We start from the raw sequence: 16,896 nt of genomic DNA, 5'->3' as shown, positions 1-16,896 counted from the left end.
GCATGTTTGCACATTCACATCAGTCCCTGCCCCAGTGGAGCTTACAATCTATATTCCCTACCACATGTACACATACACTCATTTATTCTATGGTTAATTTTTTTGGTTAGGAGCCAAATAACCTACCATTATATTTTTGGAATGTGGGAGGAAACCGGAGTACCCGGAGGAAACCCAGGCCAGCACGGAGAAGAATATACAAACTCAGCACAGTTAGGTCCATGGTGGGTATCAAATCCATGACCTCAGTGCTGTGAGGCAGTAATGCTAACCATTACACCATCCGTACTGGTATGTTAATGTATTTGCCTCACAATATGGCAATCTTATTTTTAGGTGTAATGTGGCAGAAATTGATCAATAAATAAAAAAAGGACAAATTTATGGGGCTTATTCTGTTTTGTTCACAGCAGGGCTGCGTTCATCACCGACTGTCAGCTACTCGTCCATTTCCTTCCCAGAGTGCACGTATATGTAAGTGACTTCAGAGTCACTTTTATATGCGTGCACCTTTGCCATAATTCGATGGTCGCAGACCATTGAATGATGTGGGTGGATCCCACTAAGCGGCGAATGGATGTTACTGTGTAACATCCATTGGCAAGCCCCTGCGAGCGAGTTGCCCTTGCGAATGGGTGGCGACAGCCAACCATTCACAATGCGGGGTTTGGTGGACTCGCAAGGTTGCGAATTCATAGCCTTGCAAATCTACAAGAATAACCCCCTTTTTCTCCATAAAATAATGTACAACTTGCAGTTTCTTTCCCCATAATGTTATGAATTGTTGCTATGCCCTACTGGGCCGCTTAATGCAGTAGATTTCACAGAAATGGGTACACACTTAAAGATACTGTATATCTGCAGATATATCTCTAGACAGATGCAGCAGTGTGTACTGATGTCACAATGGGGCTGAAATCTAATCTACATATACCCATCCATGCACAAATCTCACCTTAACTCCCCTTAACACAAATCTCACCTTAACTCCCTGTTCGAAGGGGTCGATTCAGGTCCGAATTTAGCCCTATAGTGGAGGTCTGCGCATAGCCATAAGCCACAATGCACATGTACAAACCCCCGCAGCGAGCATTAGACGGGGTGCTTGCTGCCTGATTGACAGGCAGGGAGCGTTTTGGGGTGGGCACCCAATGTTTTATTGGAATGCCCACAAATGCAGGGTGGGCGGAAGACGTCACCACCGTTCAACAAAAATGTAATTCCTGCTTACTTTTTATAGTGAATAGAGGAAAATGAATTTGATGGTGAGTAATGTGAGCAGATGTGTTCATCGGCGGGGCAGCGTTAACCTGCTCGCTAGGCAGTGAGTATATGCAGCCTAGCGAGCAGGTCTGAATCGGACACCATGCTCAATGGCTACCCCATCTGTGTCTGCCCAGTGGTGTTTTTATAATGAAGGCAGCAGCACTACTGGAATCACCAGAAAAATGGACGCCGCACCATTTGTCTGGCGGTTCGTGCATGCGCATGTTGTGTGATATCTCTGAACAATGTTGTTCACAGACATATCACTGGTACACCCTGTCTTTGTTTCGGTGGCCGCAAATATAAGTCAGTCTCAACTGACATATTTGCGAAAGCAGGGGAAATCATTTGATGGTTGCTGCGGGCACATGTCTTCCTAACACATCCACCCCCCAAAGGGTATACGATGTGGTGGGGCGACGTCACAGGGACTCGGTAAGCTGCAAGCTTACCGATCAGAATGACCCCCAAAGTGCTTTATCCTATTTACTATGGTGATAGAGTCCTATTGTCAGGTATTGGGGGCGCTGTGTTCCCAACTGTGGCTGACGTGGGTCAGTGGACAATGGCTGGTAGCAGAACGATGGAGGTTTGATGTAAGGGTGCATACAGCAGATACTTAGACACGGACGCAAAGGCTTATAGGGAATTGACGAATATCCCTTATGAGGGTGCGGAGTCTAACCCGTTAGTGGTGTTCACCCGGAAGCCCCTCACAGGACTATGGACTTAGCTGCAGCTAACCCCTCAACAGGGTTTCCCTATTTATCCTGGTGGCCTGCGTACAGGTGGTTTGAACTGGACACCGATGGAAACTGGATACTGGAACTGAACTTTGATGGTAACTGGTATTGGGCTGGGAACCGATGGCAAGTGGTATCGGGATGGGTACCGATGGCAGGTGGTATCGGACTGAGTACCGATGGCAACAGGTATCTCACTGGGTACCTATGGCAACAGGTATCCGAATGGGTACCTATGGCAAAAGGTATCCGACTGGGTACCTATGGCAACAGGTATCCGACTGGGTACTTATGGCAACAGGTATCCGACTGGGTACCTATGTCAACAGGTATCCGACTGGGTACCTATGGCAACAGGTATCCGACTGGGTACCGATGGCAACAGGTATCAAGCTGTTCTGCTGGAACAGCAGAGATTAACCAGGAGCTATCGCAGAAGAATCCTAATAGAGAATTCTTCACCATTAGAGCAGTAACATTCTGGAACTCATTGCCAGTGGAGGTGGTTACAGCAACTACTGTTTTGTTTTTCAAATTATTTTTTATTTAGGATTGAGCGTCATAATAGTACAATCAATAATTTCTATTAGTAAGTTTTACAGCATAAGAGTATGACATAAATTGAATTACAATAAAGTACGTTATAATTTATCATCGTCCCTTTACTATGCAACCATGTGGCGGATATATGGATGAGCACGTCCCACGACCCGGGGATCCCACTGTCCCTGAGGCTCTATTGGCCTGTTTGGAGATCGATGGGAGCGTCTCCCAATATATTTTTTGTTTCATACCACTGTGTTGATCTAAAACATTTTTCAATTTGTGCTTTGAGATCGCTTGATAAGGAGTCGATAAAGCCCTCCCATATTCAAAAGAAGTTCTCCGTGCGTTCTTCCTTCTGGAGTGATGTCTCTATCCATTCCATGTGGAAGACGTGAAAGAGTTTAGCCCTAAATAGTTGTATGGATGGAGGTTCCGCATGGATCCATTGGTGTAGAACGCATTTGCGGGCTACTGCTGAGATAATGAGCATAATTCTTTTGCTATCAGGTAGTATCGGCGTATTGGAAGGGAATGCGCCCAACAAGGCCCACTCCGCTGTCAGGGGAAGGTTATTAAGTAGGTAAGTTACAGAGAATCCCTGCACCTGTTTCCAGAAGCGATATCTGAGAGGACAGTCCCACATGCAGTGTTTAAATGTTACACCCGCACTTTGGGCATGTGTCAGTTTTAGAGATGCCCATAGCACAGCGTCTGTGTGGGGAGATAGTCGTTGTGGTATATATTGTAGGTCATATCCCTATACATGGAAGAGGGCAATGTCCTCCAGGAATAGTGAAACGAGCGCAGCAAGTGTTTTATTGAGTATTGCGGAAAAATTTGTATCCACGTAGACATGCCCGTTCGTATGGTATGTAGGACAATGGGGGTATGTAGTATTTGATAATAAGTCGAAATAGCTATTTTTCCCGAAGTTGGTCTCAACAGTAACGTATCTAGGGGATTTGACTCATCTGTTGGGTATGAGATTTTTTAAAATTGAGCTTGCGTAGTGTTGGGCCTGGAATATGGCTAGAGCCTGCGATTGAGGAAGTGTGTATTTGTCGGCTATATCTTTAGCTTTCAGGGGTGCTGATATTGCTTCATTTACCAGGGCCTTAACATGCTTAATTCCCTTATTTTTCCATGACTGGAAGGGGTGGAATGCCTGGGCGTCTTGGAATTCAGGGTTCACCGTTAATGGTAGGAACAAGGAGTGGTGACTGTTCAGATTATGTTTATTTCTCGTGGAGTGCCACACTTTCCAGGGTGTTAGGGTTTTAAACTGTCAGGGATGATATTTCCTGTTTGTGGCAATGTATAAACGACATTAGGTGTATATGAGGCAGAAAGGATTGGTCTATGGCCGTGTCTGTATGGTTAAAGGTTTCGTGTATCCAGTCCCTGATATATCTACCAGTGGTTTTGTGCCGAGTCTCTGAATGTCTCTCTGCCATCTCATTTTGGATGTCTTCTCGCCAACTCAAACTGAATATTTCCAAAACAGAATTACTTATATTCCCGCCAACTATGAAAAGTTACCATCCCAATATCTCCATCACTGTTGACAACTCGACAATCTACCCTACCCCACAAGCTCGTTGCTTAGGGGTCATCCTCGACTCTGACTTGTCATTTCTTTCCCACATTCAATCTGTCTCCAAATCATGTTACATCAGGGTTGCCGACCCTCCCGGAATTTGCGGGAGTCTCCCGAAAATCGGGTCCTTCCTCCCGGCCCCCGGAAGGGTGGGCAACCCTCCCGGAATCAGGGGGACCCCCACTGAGCCCCCCGATTGCGGCATTTATATGCCGCAATCCGCGGGTCTCAGGGGAGGGGGCGGAGCTAAAACGGCACAATCGTGTCGTTTTAGCCCCGTCCCCTCCATGGATATCAGTTATTTAGCCTATTTCCCGTAATGGGGGCAGGGCTTAATGATGCCACGTCATTATTTTAAGCCCCCGCCCCCAAAATTTGTAATGAAAGATTCATTATTTTAAGCCCCCGCCCCCAAAATTTGTAATGAAAGATTCCTCTCCGGGGGCTTCTCCCGGAGAGGATTTTTTGAAAGTCGGCAACCCTGTGTTACATGCATCTAAAAAACATATCCAGAATACGACCGTATCTCACACAAGACACTACTAAATCTCTTGTGAAAAACAGTATATTCTCCCTGGTTCTGCGCTTCTTAAGGCTGCCACCAAAGTTATAAATAAGGAGAATTCCCAACTCCTGAATACAGAAATATACAAGCAAAGTATATAACTACCAACGGCGCCAAAAGGTGAGTGAAGTAATTTGCAAACACAAAGGTGATAAGAGAGGTGATAAATGATGCAACAATACTTCCTTTCAGTAAACAAGGGGTTCCATTAGATCCTCAAATTCAATCAGGATGCCCCCAGCGGGTAGAGTGATTCAATGTATGTGGAAACAAAAAGGCTTATAATGGTGAAGCCAGATTTTTAATTACATACACAAAAAACACATGATACAATACAAAAAAATATTAAAAACAATGGATTCCGGAAGACAGGATACAACAAGGTGCTAATTACCAGCTGCAGTATCAGAACTGGTGGTTAGTCAGTTCACAAGCTTGAATGAATCAATAATCACCAGTCCAAACGCCCGGGTAGTCGGCCTGGGAGAGGTTGATCCAAGGTAAGATAGAGTCCTTCAGTACGTCTGTCCCGGAAATCCTGATGCCACAAATTACGCCAACGCTTCTCGGCCTTTTGGCTAAGATCAAGTGTAGTATCTGTTCTTATCAGTGGGTATGGACTGGCCTCTGGCAGAGAATAGAGAAAGGCTGGACTGAGTAGCTGCTCTGATGGGCGGAGGGTGTGGGACCCCTTTTTTTTGCCTGGGAGTGGTGAAAAGTCTGGCTGAGTACCTTCACCTCTGCCAGTGGTAGGAGGTGTTGTTTCCGTAAACCCACTGGTGAGAGGGGGGGAGAAACACTGGGCCTAGTAGTTTGGCTCTCTTGACGGGGTTCGTAGCCCCCGAAGGATGAGACAGCAAAAGGCTCAGTCTAGTATCCATTCCCAGGGAGCGGAGAAAAGCTGAGACCGAGTAGATTGGTCCAGGTTGGGCAAGCCACCAGCCTGGGCACAGCGAAAAGCTCAGCCCAGTATCTTAACCCTGGGAGCGGAGAAACACTGGGACTGAGTAGATTGCTCTTCCGAAAAGCCCAGTGGAGTACCCATTCCCATGCCAGGGGCTGGAAAATGCCCTACGATGGGAACAGAGAAACCTTGGTCGGACGCTGATCGGTCGGTTGCTTGGAGTACGAGGCTGCACTGTGCCCCCGGGGAAACTCGGGGGTGCCGAACATGCACGGGTGATCCCAAAATCACCATGCACTAGTATGGCACTTGCACTGCGCACTTCCCTTCCCTTCTCTACGCTTCATGTCCTTACCCCGTCCTTTTGGATGGGGTAGGACAATTTTTCACACCCCCACCCTGGCCTTCTGGCTAGGGTCCTCTATTATTTATTTCTCTTCCCCTCTCACGTTCGTCACTTTCAGGCCTTCCATTTCCCCAATGTGCCGAAGCTCTCGCCTTTTGGGGAGAGCTTCGTGCCCCCCGAGGACGACCCCGAGCCGCAAGGCGGAGGGAAGTCTACTGAGGGTCTCTCCAAACCTTCGGGTGCGGAGGACCCATCGTCCTAACCCTTCCGGGGGTTGAGGAATGAGGGTCTCTCTAAGCTTCAGCGAAGAGGACCCACCGTTCCCTATTTTCCCCTCTTCGGCCTTATGGTTGAGAGGGGTTAGGGGAAAAACGGGGCCCTGTCTCCTTCGGGAGACGGACCCATTTCGATCGCACGGCCCCCTTTGCACGTGTTTAGGCACAGCACTGGTGGTGGGGAGCACACCTCGGGCTCCTGAGTTTTTTTTCAAACTTATGTATTATATAGCTTCCCTTCTGGACTTGTAACTTGGTGGGACTGCTATGCTTTTACTGGTGCCTCCCTATAGATTGTAAGCTTGCAGCAGGGCTCTCCTACCTCCAAGTCTGTCTGTTGTTACCCAGTTTGTTTTATAACTGTCTACTATTGTAAAGCGTAACGGAATCTGCTGCGCTATATAAGAAACTGTAAATAAATAAATAAATATCTAAAGGTGCATGCTTGAGTGTAAATACGAAAGTTGGGGAGATTTGTGCCTCCATTGGTCACAGGTTGCTGTAGTTTTAAAATACTTATCCTTGGTCTTTTATTTTGCCATATAAACTCACGGAGCCCCTTATTGATATGTTTTTCATCGATGGTTGATAGTAGTAATGGTAGCATTTGTAGGGGGATATAGGATTTTTGGGAATGTCATCAACAGCAACTACTGTTAATGAATTTAAATCAAAACTGGATACATTTTGGCCACTAGGGGAATCCTAGAGATACTGTATAGTAGTAACAAGTCAGATAGGTTGAACTCGATGGACTAACGTCTTTTTTTCAGTCTTAAGTACTATGTTATGAGTATAGGACACAGCCTGGAGCCTTGGGAGAATTCTTTGGAACAAACACAGGAAGTACAAGTAAGGCGCTGGATGGTTCTGAGAGGCCTGCTTATATCCATCTTGATGCTTGCTGGTTGGCTTCTGAATGCAGCAGCAAATAGGAGAGAACCAGGTTACGCCTGCATTTGGATCTATGTGTGTCACATGATCACACCTGGACTCACTGGGATAAACGTATAGGTGAGTGAAGGTCACCTGATTGGAGGTATCATGGTGGCACCCACATTCTAGATAGTTTGGAGAAGACGCCGGGCGCCATGCCACCATGTGGGATTCTGGGACAGGGACATCACACCAGCCAGCTCTGAAGCACAAGATGCATCAGCGGGCCTGTTAGTGACATGCACAGACCCTGCGCTTACCATGCAGGCCACAATTCCTGACACCTTTTGCTAGGTGTAACTAACTTTTGCTAGCCTATGGCTTTCTGAAGTTAAGATGTGAGAGGGATCAGGAAAGTAGAAGGGTGAGGTCCTGCTCGACAAAGGAGTGACTGATGAAGGAGGACACTCTCTCACACATGTCACCGATGATGGAAATTAGGGAGAAAAAAGCATGATGATTATCGCAACTACCTGGCATGGAAGACGCTACCTTCCAGGAATTGCTGGGCCTGAAGACTCCTTATATCCAGAGGCAATATAGAAATATTCCTCACTGTCCCCTAGAAAAACTGAGCTCTGGGGTGCTGGGAATATCCATGTCAGAAGTGCTATTCTGTTATGCAAAAATTCTAAATTTAAGAACATGTATAAATCAAATTTTTTTATAGTTCATTACAATCATGGGAGAGTGGCTAGCCATCGCAGATTATTTTAAAACCAGGTGGCATTTTGCTAGCTGCGGGGTAGCCATTGATGGAAAGCACCTCCGCAAAACCCCTCCTACCAACAGCGGATTGTCTTATTACAATTACAATGGGTACTGCAGAATCGTTATGATGGCGGTGGTAAATGCCAACTATGAATTTATATTTATAGATGTTAACAAAAATGGCCGTGCTTCAGATGGTGGCTCCCCCGAGAATATGACATTCTTTAAGAGTATCATCTCCAAGACCCTGCATTCGCCTTCTAGGGTGGAACAAAATGTAATTGGTGGTCACTGCATGCTGTGTTTTAAACAACTTTTCGTGCCACAAAGCCACCCAGCACAGGACATTTGGCACAGCTGCACCAGAAATCATGTAAAGAAGGTTCAAATCGCACTAGTGTATAGGCACCTTTAGACAGAGTGGAAAGCCAGGGAAGTGGACGGACCATCCTAGTCTTGGCACAGGTGCATCACAGCACACTGAGAGTTATTGAGACCTGATCGCAAATGTGCAAGCCTATCTATTATCAAACAACTGCGCATGTGTACGGATCATTGAGTGTATGCATGAGGCCAAACAGTGACAAAAATCAGAGATTCATTTTTTTTTTGCAACCCCCTTGCAACTTTGCTGTTAGAAAGGCAGCGTTTTTGGGTGAAAAACCGCAGGCATGTCCAGGTGTTCTAAGGGAGGGTGTGTGTGACATTTGCTTCGGCATCAATCAGCCTGTCTCTGTAGCAAAGTTGTGAAAGGGTCAGTTTACTCACACTTGAACAGACTTGGAAAATCTGATGGTTAGTTGCGAATTGATTTGCAGTTCAGCCACCCATTCGTAGACTTGCACGGGGTGGGATTTCACTCAGTTTGGGCAGCAGTTTTCTGATAGCAGCCCTGTATGCATACTGTAGCAATCAGGTCTGGATCAGACCCTCTATCTGTAAAAGACGACGCCGGGTATTCCACAGATATTACTAGCTCTGTGCAGCAGTATGTAAATTAAATGTGGAAGGGAAAAAAAAAATGGTACTTGTTTCCTAGCACGGCGCCAGCAATAAAAATTGTGTCCATCGGGACCCCCTGAAATCGCGTTGATCGCATCGCATGCAACCAAATCGCATGCGATGCGATCGATGCGATTTTTAAATTGGAATCAATGTAAAATGGTCCGAGACCCAATTTTACATTGGCCCCAATGTTAAATGGCCCCCAGACCCCAATTTTTATTGTTTCCCAACCCCAATGGGTCAAATGCCCCCCCATTGTTAACGCCACCCCACGATGAAGCGGCGGTACGCGTCCTCCAACCTTTTCATACCCCCACTATCCACGTCAGTATGGAGTTGATTTTACATAGTGTGGCGAGCGCAGGGAGCCACCGAGCCCAAAGCGTGGCGAGCGGACGCACATTACTTCACGTCTTACGCGTCCGCTCGCCACGCTTCGGGCTCAGTGGCGCGCTGCGCTCGCCACACTATATAAAATCAACTCCACGCCGACGTGGATAGTGGGGGTATGAAAAGGTCGGAGGACGCGTACCGCCGCCGCTTGACACGCTTCGGGTTGCCGTTCATCGTGGGGGGCCGTTAACAATGGGGGGGGGGGGCATTTCTCATGTTAAATACCCATAAGGGTGGGTATACAATGAAAAATCGGGTCCATTGGCCCATTTAACATTGTTCCCTATGTAAAATCGCATCAGTCGCATCGTATGCCTTAACTTAAGGCATGCGATGGATGCGATTTTTTAATTGTAGGGGAAAAGGCTAAAAATAGCCCTGAAATCGCATCGGTCGCGTCCATCGCATACCTTAACTTAAGGTATGCAATCACCTACGACGGGCGCCGTACTAGGAAACAAGTACCAAAAAAACACCTATGTCTAGTGTCCATTTGTTTCCGAAACACTGTCATCTGTTGGCAGCAAGTGAAACTGCATTTACTAGCTTTAGTAGCATTTGCTTGGAGGGGGCTTACTACCGTAGTGGTTGACATAATGATGTAATTCATACAAAATCATTATGTCACACAGGGAGCTTTTGAGTTCTGCCGATGCTGGCGTTGAAACACTGCGGCAATGGGACATCACACCTAATTGGATTGAGGTAATATTTTCTGGATTTGTATAACCAAACACGCGAGCTGGTTCAGCAATTACCCCACATATCCATGACCTGTTACTAGTGATTCTTGATTTCTGGAGCTGAACCCACTGCTCTAGCGGTCTGATGCTGGCTGCTGCTGCCTGCTGGGCGATAATAATAACTACACAATAATGAAAAAACACAACTCTGCTGTTACCTAAAAAAAAGGCTGCGTAAGACGGGTGACGTATAATCACCAGCCAATGGCGATGTTACCCCTGAAAACCCGCCAAATACTGTCATCAGCAGCAGCCCAGTGATTGTTTTCATCCGTGATCGGTCGCTGCTGCCCACGTCCCCGATCACAGGCGTACCATGCCCGGCCTGCTGGAGAGCTGCGAGCGCCACTTCGGTAGCTCTGACCTGTACGCGGTGCTGGGAGTACGCAAGACGGCCAGGGAGCCAGAGATACGCCGCGGCTACCACAAGACCTCCCTGCAGGTGCATCCCGACCGGGTACCGGAGAGCGAGAAGGCGGAGGCCACGCTCAAGTTCCAGGTACTGGCGGCGGGTGCGCTGCATGGCTCTATATAACCGTTACTGTGTATGTGCGTCACCGCCTGGCGGGGAGGGGAGAGGCTGCCAGCCAGCATGTACAGCTGCCCCTGTAGCATGCATCACACGCACATACTGGATGTGATGCATGCTAGCTCCCAATTGCGCTCAATGGGTCAAAGTATAGATAACTGATTTATTGGAAAGTGTTGTGAATGTGTATTTCCGTATCCTACTTTAAGTAATAAAATTGCACTTAAAAAAATAAATAATAATAATTGTGCCTTTGATTGGGTGAACTAACAAATGTATTCCCAATAAGTCAATAGCTGGTTAGTGGGGCATACAGAGTAAATGTCCTTGATATGAGTCCTGAAAAAGATATATGTGGATGACCAGCGGTCAGAATACTGACACTGGCATCCTGAAGGAGGAAATCCGGACAGGGGTCAGGTAAGTATACTTATTCGCCTTTCACATCACTCTGTTATTGCTGGATCGGTGACTGACAGGGGATGCAGCGTGAAAGCACTACAGTTTATAAGGGTTGGGATCATTTGGTCTATAGCATTATGGTCGAAAGTCATTAGGTCGAATCCATTAGGTCGACATGCTAAAAGGTCGACATGACTCTAGGTCGACATGGGAAAAGGTCGACATGATTCTAGGTCGACAGGTCATTAGTTCGACAGGTCATTAGTTCGACAAGGTCATTAGTTCGACATTGTCTATGTCGACATTCACAAGGTCGACATGGGGTTTTTCACTGTTTTTTTACCTGAATGTGAACACAGTCGACATGGACACAGTTTAAAGTGCACTGCATCCCCTCGCATCGCTCGCTGCGCTCGCTATGCGTCGGGCACGGTGCCTCGCTACGCTCGGCACACTATTTTATTCTCCCACCACGCCCTAGTGGATGGTAGGGCATGAAATACCGCCTGTCGGCACATGTTGGCTCAAAAAACAGTGAAAAACTCCATGTCGACCTTGTGAATGTCGACCTTGTGAATGTCGACCTTGTGAATGTCGACCTTGTGAATGTCGAACTAATGACCTTGTCGAACTAATGACCTTGTCGAACTAATGACCTTGTCGAACTAATGACCTTGTCGAACTAATGACCTTTCGAACTAGAATCATGTCGACCTTTTCCCATGTCGACCTAGAGTCATGTCGACCTTTTAGCATGTCGACCTAATGGATTCGACCTAATGACTGTCGACCATAATGCAGTAGACCAAATGACCGCATCCCGTTTATAACACTGTTGACCAACCCGGCAATTCAACCTGGTTATATGAAGGGTTAAACCCCTGGTCACCTCGGTATAATGGGAAACCTGGGTTTATTGTGAAAGAGCCGGACCTGGGATAGCGATGTGAAAGGGGTATTACCAGCCCTCCTTCCCTGCTAGTGGCTAACCTCGCGACCCCATCTTAAGTTCCCCCACTAGTGACTAACCTACACCCCCTTCCCTGGTCTTACGCTAACCAGCTACGGTTAATTACTGATTAGTATTCTGGCATCCTGATCCTTTTGAAGATCCAGAGTTGAAATAAGGTGATTTTATGTGATTACAAATATGCTTGAAGAGATATATATGCTCTACTATAGCAAGTGAAACCTAAACCTCCCTAAAATATAAAGAAAAGTCCAGTGAGACTCAATGTTTGTACTTACAAATTGTCCACATTAAGTGGTCCATTTACTAAAGGTGGCCATACACTGCTCTGACTCAAAGCAGTGTATGGGCATCTGATAATCCTTGAGCCGCCAGGGACCTTCTGCATATGATGTATCGCATGTGATTCCTGCCACTGAGCTGGGCACCCCCCCCTGCTGACCACATTCCCGTGATAAATGTTCTGTCACAGCAAATCCGCACCCAAAATAGCAAAATAGAAGCATGAGTGTGGCGATCGAACAGCACCCATTGCTAGCTTACAGTGGCTGTCAGCTCAACAGCTCTTAAGCCGCCCATACACGTCCCGATACGGGCGTGCATTCCGTGCTTAACAAGTACGCATCACATTGCCTGTGCATGTGATGCAATGTGATAAACTTGTATATGCAAGCACATACTTTTTGTACTGTGCGATGAGGTGCCGCGGGAGCACGCACCTCAAAGCACACAACGGACAGCCCGCATCGCAGCGTGTATGGGCTGCTTTACATCTGCATCCTGCCGCGCTGCTAAGGTCTCTGGCGTGTCAGCTCAGCGATGGGGGCACAGACAAAGGGGCAGGGAGCGGCACCCTGCAAGGCTAGCGGGAACACTAATCTTCCAGTCGGCCTTACTGTACATCCAAGAAAAAGATATTGTGTACAATGCCATGCTACCAAATGCAACACCGCATCCTACATTGCCCTATATGCACTTTCCAATAGAGAGGCCCGTCACATCGACTAGGAACCATCAATATAATGTGTACTCAGCCTTGGCAAATAGACCCCTATGTTTTGTTAAAATATCTGAGAAAGCTGTACAATGATCTATTGCCCTCTATGCTTTGCTCCCTCTTCAGCTGTTTCTTTCTCCCCTATAGACACTTGGGAAAGTTTATTCTATTCTCAGTGACAAGGAGCAACGAGCTCTGTATGATGAGCAGGGAATCATTGATGAGGAGTCTGATACTGTTCGTCAGGACCGTAACTGGGAAGACTATTGGAGCTTGCTGTTTAAGAAGGTAATCATGGAGAGCTTCATTCAGTAGAAGTTAAGGGGCATACACAAGGGGCGATTTCAGCCTCATTTCTAAGCGATCTGACCAGATCACTTGGAAATGGAGCACGGATCACTCCGTGTATATGCCTCCATCGCCCGCAGGGAAAGACAGTTTGTGCTGTCTATCCTGCTAGACATGGGCAAATCCCCACTCAGCACGATTTCTAAGCAAACAACATGGCTAGTGCCACGCAATGTGCTGAGCTGTCATAGTTTTGCCTGTTGCCCTGTATGTTCAAACTTTAGAATTTGCACACATAGAAGAAAAATACCTGTCTGTGGATGAAAGTTTGAGGTAGAGGGGAAAGGTTTTTTTTTTGGGGGGGGGGGATATATTTTTTTATTTGTAGATCACCTCGCAAAAAAACAAATGTTATTCAGGATACATTGAAAACAAGAATTACACAGCAGTTAGAATTTGTATGGTATCAGCATACAATATAGCATCAATGTTGTATTTATTTACAAAGTACAAAGCTTAGTCAAGATTGGCACATGGGCAATTATATATAGAAATACACAAGCATTCGAAAATGATCCAATACTCAAATAGCGGCACGGGTGCATGGACATGTGGGAGGGCCACAACCCAAAAAAGGCTTCCCCTATAATTACATAACCACTAGAACTAATTCTCATGTGATTGAGGGGTGTCACCCAATAATATTCTCGTCTCATAACCCTTCTAGCATTTTAAATATAAAGTCAAAGAGCAACAAGCCTGAAGTTGTAGTATCTAGAACAGTGGTAGCCAACCCTAGCCCTCGAGAGCTACCAACAGTTCACATTTTCCAGACAACCTAGCTGCTGCACTCATCAATCACGGACCCATTTTAAAAGATCCACAGATGGAGCTAATTAGCTCACTTGTGATTCTGTGAGGAGACCTGCAAAACATGCACTGTTGGTAGCTCTCGAGGACTAGGGTTGGCTACCCCAGATCTAGAACATACAAGCATATAAACAAAGTTATGGTGCTGGGAGGCTTCTGTCAATCTGAAGCTTGCAAAAGCTTATCTCTGGTTGTTGCATATATATCTTTTTAGATAACTGTGGAAGATATAAAAGCGTATGAAGAAAAGTACAAAGAATCAGAAGAGGAGAAGAAAGATATCATAGAAGCATATTTAGAGTATGAAGGAGACATGGATGACATTATGGTGCATATTCCACTTGCTACTTTTGAGGATGAACCAAGGATCAGAGAAATGATTCAGAAAGCCATTAAGAAAAAGGAGGTGCCAGCTTATGATGCCTTTGTAAAAGAGTCCAAGAAGAAACGCGAACGGCGCCTGAAAAGGGTGAGTGCTACAAAGGTCTCCTTGGCTGTAGACATAAGCCATGGTATTTGAAGATTACAAAGAAGGGCAACTGAAATGATCAACGCAAAATGTAACCCAATGTAAGATGTAAACATGTATTGTTTAGAACAGAGAAGGGATGGTTACATAAGAGAAACTTTTACATGTACTCACTGTTTTAATGGTACAGAAGGGAAACTTTTTCAAAGGAAGAGAAGTATTAGAAGTCAAGGATGGAGGTAGAAAGGGTAGTGGATTAGCTTTCCATTAAAGGTGGTAGAGGCTTATAGGGGTGTACATGCAGAGAGATTTTGGCTAATGGTCATTTTTGACTAAGCAATTTTGGGGGAGATTTTGGCTAGATGCACTGGAGATTTTGACTAAACCATTTTGTCTAAGCAATGATAGTCTATGATCTAGTCAAAATTACCTTGCCTGCACAGTCAATCTATGCTAAGCAATTTCTGCTAGACAATATTGACTAAGCAGGAGAAAAATAGGGAGATTTTGGCTAACCTTCTAGGAGATTTTGACTAGTTAAAAGTTCTCCGTGTGTTCTCCAGAGGTCCCGAAACATGTTGGAATAAACCATATCTGTTTTACCATATCCAACGAAGACTCCAGAGTAATACTTATTGTTTGGAAAGAATATTAGGGCTGAACCACATCTCAAAGGAGACACTTGAGCAATTGACCATTTGATCCAGAAGGAGTGCCGGGATTAAAGGACTTGTGTGTGTATCTCTATCCACTGTTCTATTATGCAGATCTTTTTGAAATTTTAAAAGCTGGATTTGATTGAATCTAGTTAAATTGTCTGTCTGTTTTCAGGCTCACGAAGAAGCTGAAGAAGCTGAAGCATTAAAGAAGGAAAAAGGGCTTGGTGATGGGGACAGTGACTTGAAAGCTTTGATTCAAGTAAGAATGGCCCTATCTCAAACAGTGGAGCTATCCAGTTCGTTTCCTTCCATATTAATAAACCTTATTTTTATATCCCTTTTGTATAGAATCGACAAAAAGATCGAGAAAAGGAACTAGATGGTTTCATGGCGCAGTTGGAAGCAAAGTACTGCATCAATAAACCCAAGAAAGGAGGAAAGTCAACAGCTAAGCGAGGGAAAAAGTGAAGAGGCTATGAAGCCAGACACCATTCTAATGTACAGTTAATGTCACTTTGTTATTTTGTTGTAGGAACAAATAGATCTTTTTTGTTATCAGGTCCTGTTTATTTGCTGTGGCCATCAATAAATAATATTTATTAAATGCGGTCACATTATTCCAAGAGAACACGTTAAGGTCAGTACATACTGGACATATTAATGCCCCTCCTGTCTGTTATTTGCATGAAGTACCCATGGATGATTAATGCAGGCACCAGATAAACAACCAACTGACTTTTCAGTCACCATTGTATATCCAGTAACAAAAACTCAAAGTTGGAAGAACTGGAACACAGGAGATGTGTAGGTTGTTCTGGTGCTTGGGTCACATATCTCAGTATTCTGCCATATGTACATATCAACACTTGAGTGGTGTATTAAGGTCCTTTTAGTCCACGATTCCAAACGACTTTTTCTGATCGCCACCATTTAAGTTGTACTGCATTGTGGGCATGCCCAGTTTGTGTCACTGTAGCTCCTTTTTAGCTAAAAAGAAGCCATTTCAGAACCTATTGTAAGAGCATTCCATACCTATTTACTGCAACCAAAGTATTGGTAACTTGCAAACTTAAACGTATCCTTCCTATTGGAGTTCTTTCATTAACAAAGGTCATTGGCATGCACTATTTCTGCCTATGCCATACATCTTGTGAACTCCCAAAACTCACCGGAAGCGGTTCCATGTCATCTTTGGGCAATTGTTAATTTTATTGTTGTATATCTTTAATTGTCTTTCAGTATATTAAAAGTTTTTTTGTTGAATGAAACTTTTTATTTTACCATATAATATTACTTTTTTTTATTTTCAACTTGAGATATAGGGGAAAAAAATCCTGGTGCTTTTGAGAATATTTCTGAGCCACATCCTGTTCTCTGCAATTATACCAGTATATCATGTGCCTGCTTTCATTTTGGGCTATACCTTTCTATATACTGCTCTTTACAGAGGTGTTTTCTCATGGGATACGTACAGAAAACCTTCAGTCAGGATGCTGGCTATCTGTGTTCTGGCGCCAGCACCAATCTATTTTCATAGTGCCAGTGTTTTTGACAGCAGTTGGGATGCTGGCATCAGTATACTGAACACAGGCATGCGGACGGCATTCTACGTGGTTCTTTGGTTTTACATTGCTTTTAAATAAAGTAACTTTAAATGCATTAACTTTAATAGAATCTTACTA

The 16,896-nt window shown here is 45.2% G+C and overlaps 1 protein-coding gene and 1 pseudogene across 1 annotated transcript; both read left to right on the top strand.

Annotated features, from left to right (window-relative positions):
* Positions 1-5,275: 5,275 nt before the first annotated feature.
* LOC146012749 (U2 spliceosomal RNA) lies at positions 5,276-5,482 on the top strand (annotated as a pseudogene).
* A 4,748-nt stretch (positions 5,483-10,230) lies between these two features.
* On the top strand, positions 10,231-16,482 carry DNAJC9 (DnaJ heat shock protein family (Hsp40) member C9). The gene is made up of 5 exons (XM_083148462.1): positions 10,231-10,529; positions 13,076-13,216; positions 14,301-14,555; positions 15,387-15,473; positions 15,563-16,482. Exons 1-5 carry the CDS (start codon positions 10,347-10,349, stop codon positions 15,680-15,682), a joined length of 786 nt encoding a protein of 261 aa, XP_083004588.1. The 5' UTR covers positions 10,231-10,346; the 3' UTR covers positions 15,683-16,482.
* The last annotated feature ends 414 nt before the right edge of the window (positions 16,483-16,896 follow it).

Source organism: Crinia signifera, chromosome 6 (genome assembly GCF_055691185.1).
Source record: "Crinia signifera chromosome 6, ASM5569118v1, whole genome shotgun sequence".
Lineage (NCBI taxonomy): Eukaryota > Metazoa > Chordata > Amphibia > Anura > Myobatrachidae > Crinia > Crinia signifera.
The sequence above is the reverse complement of the archived record's forward strand: the minus strand, read 5'-3'. Positions and strand labels throughout refer to the sequence as shown.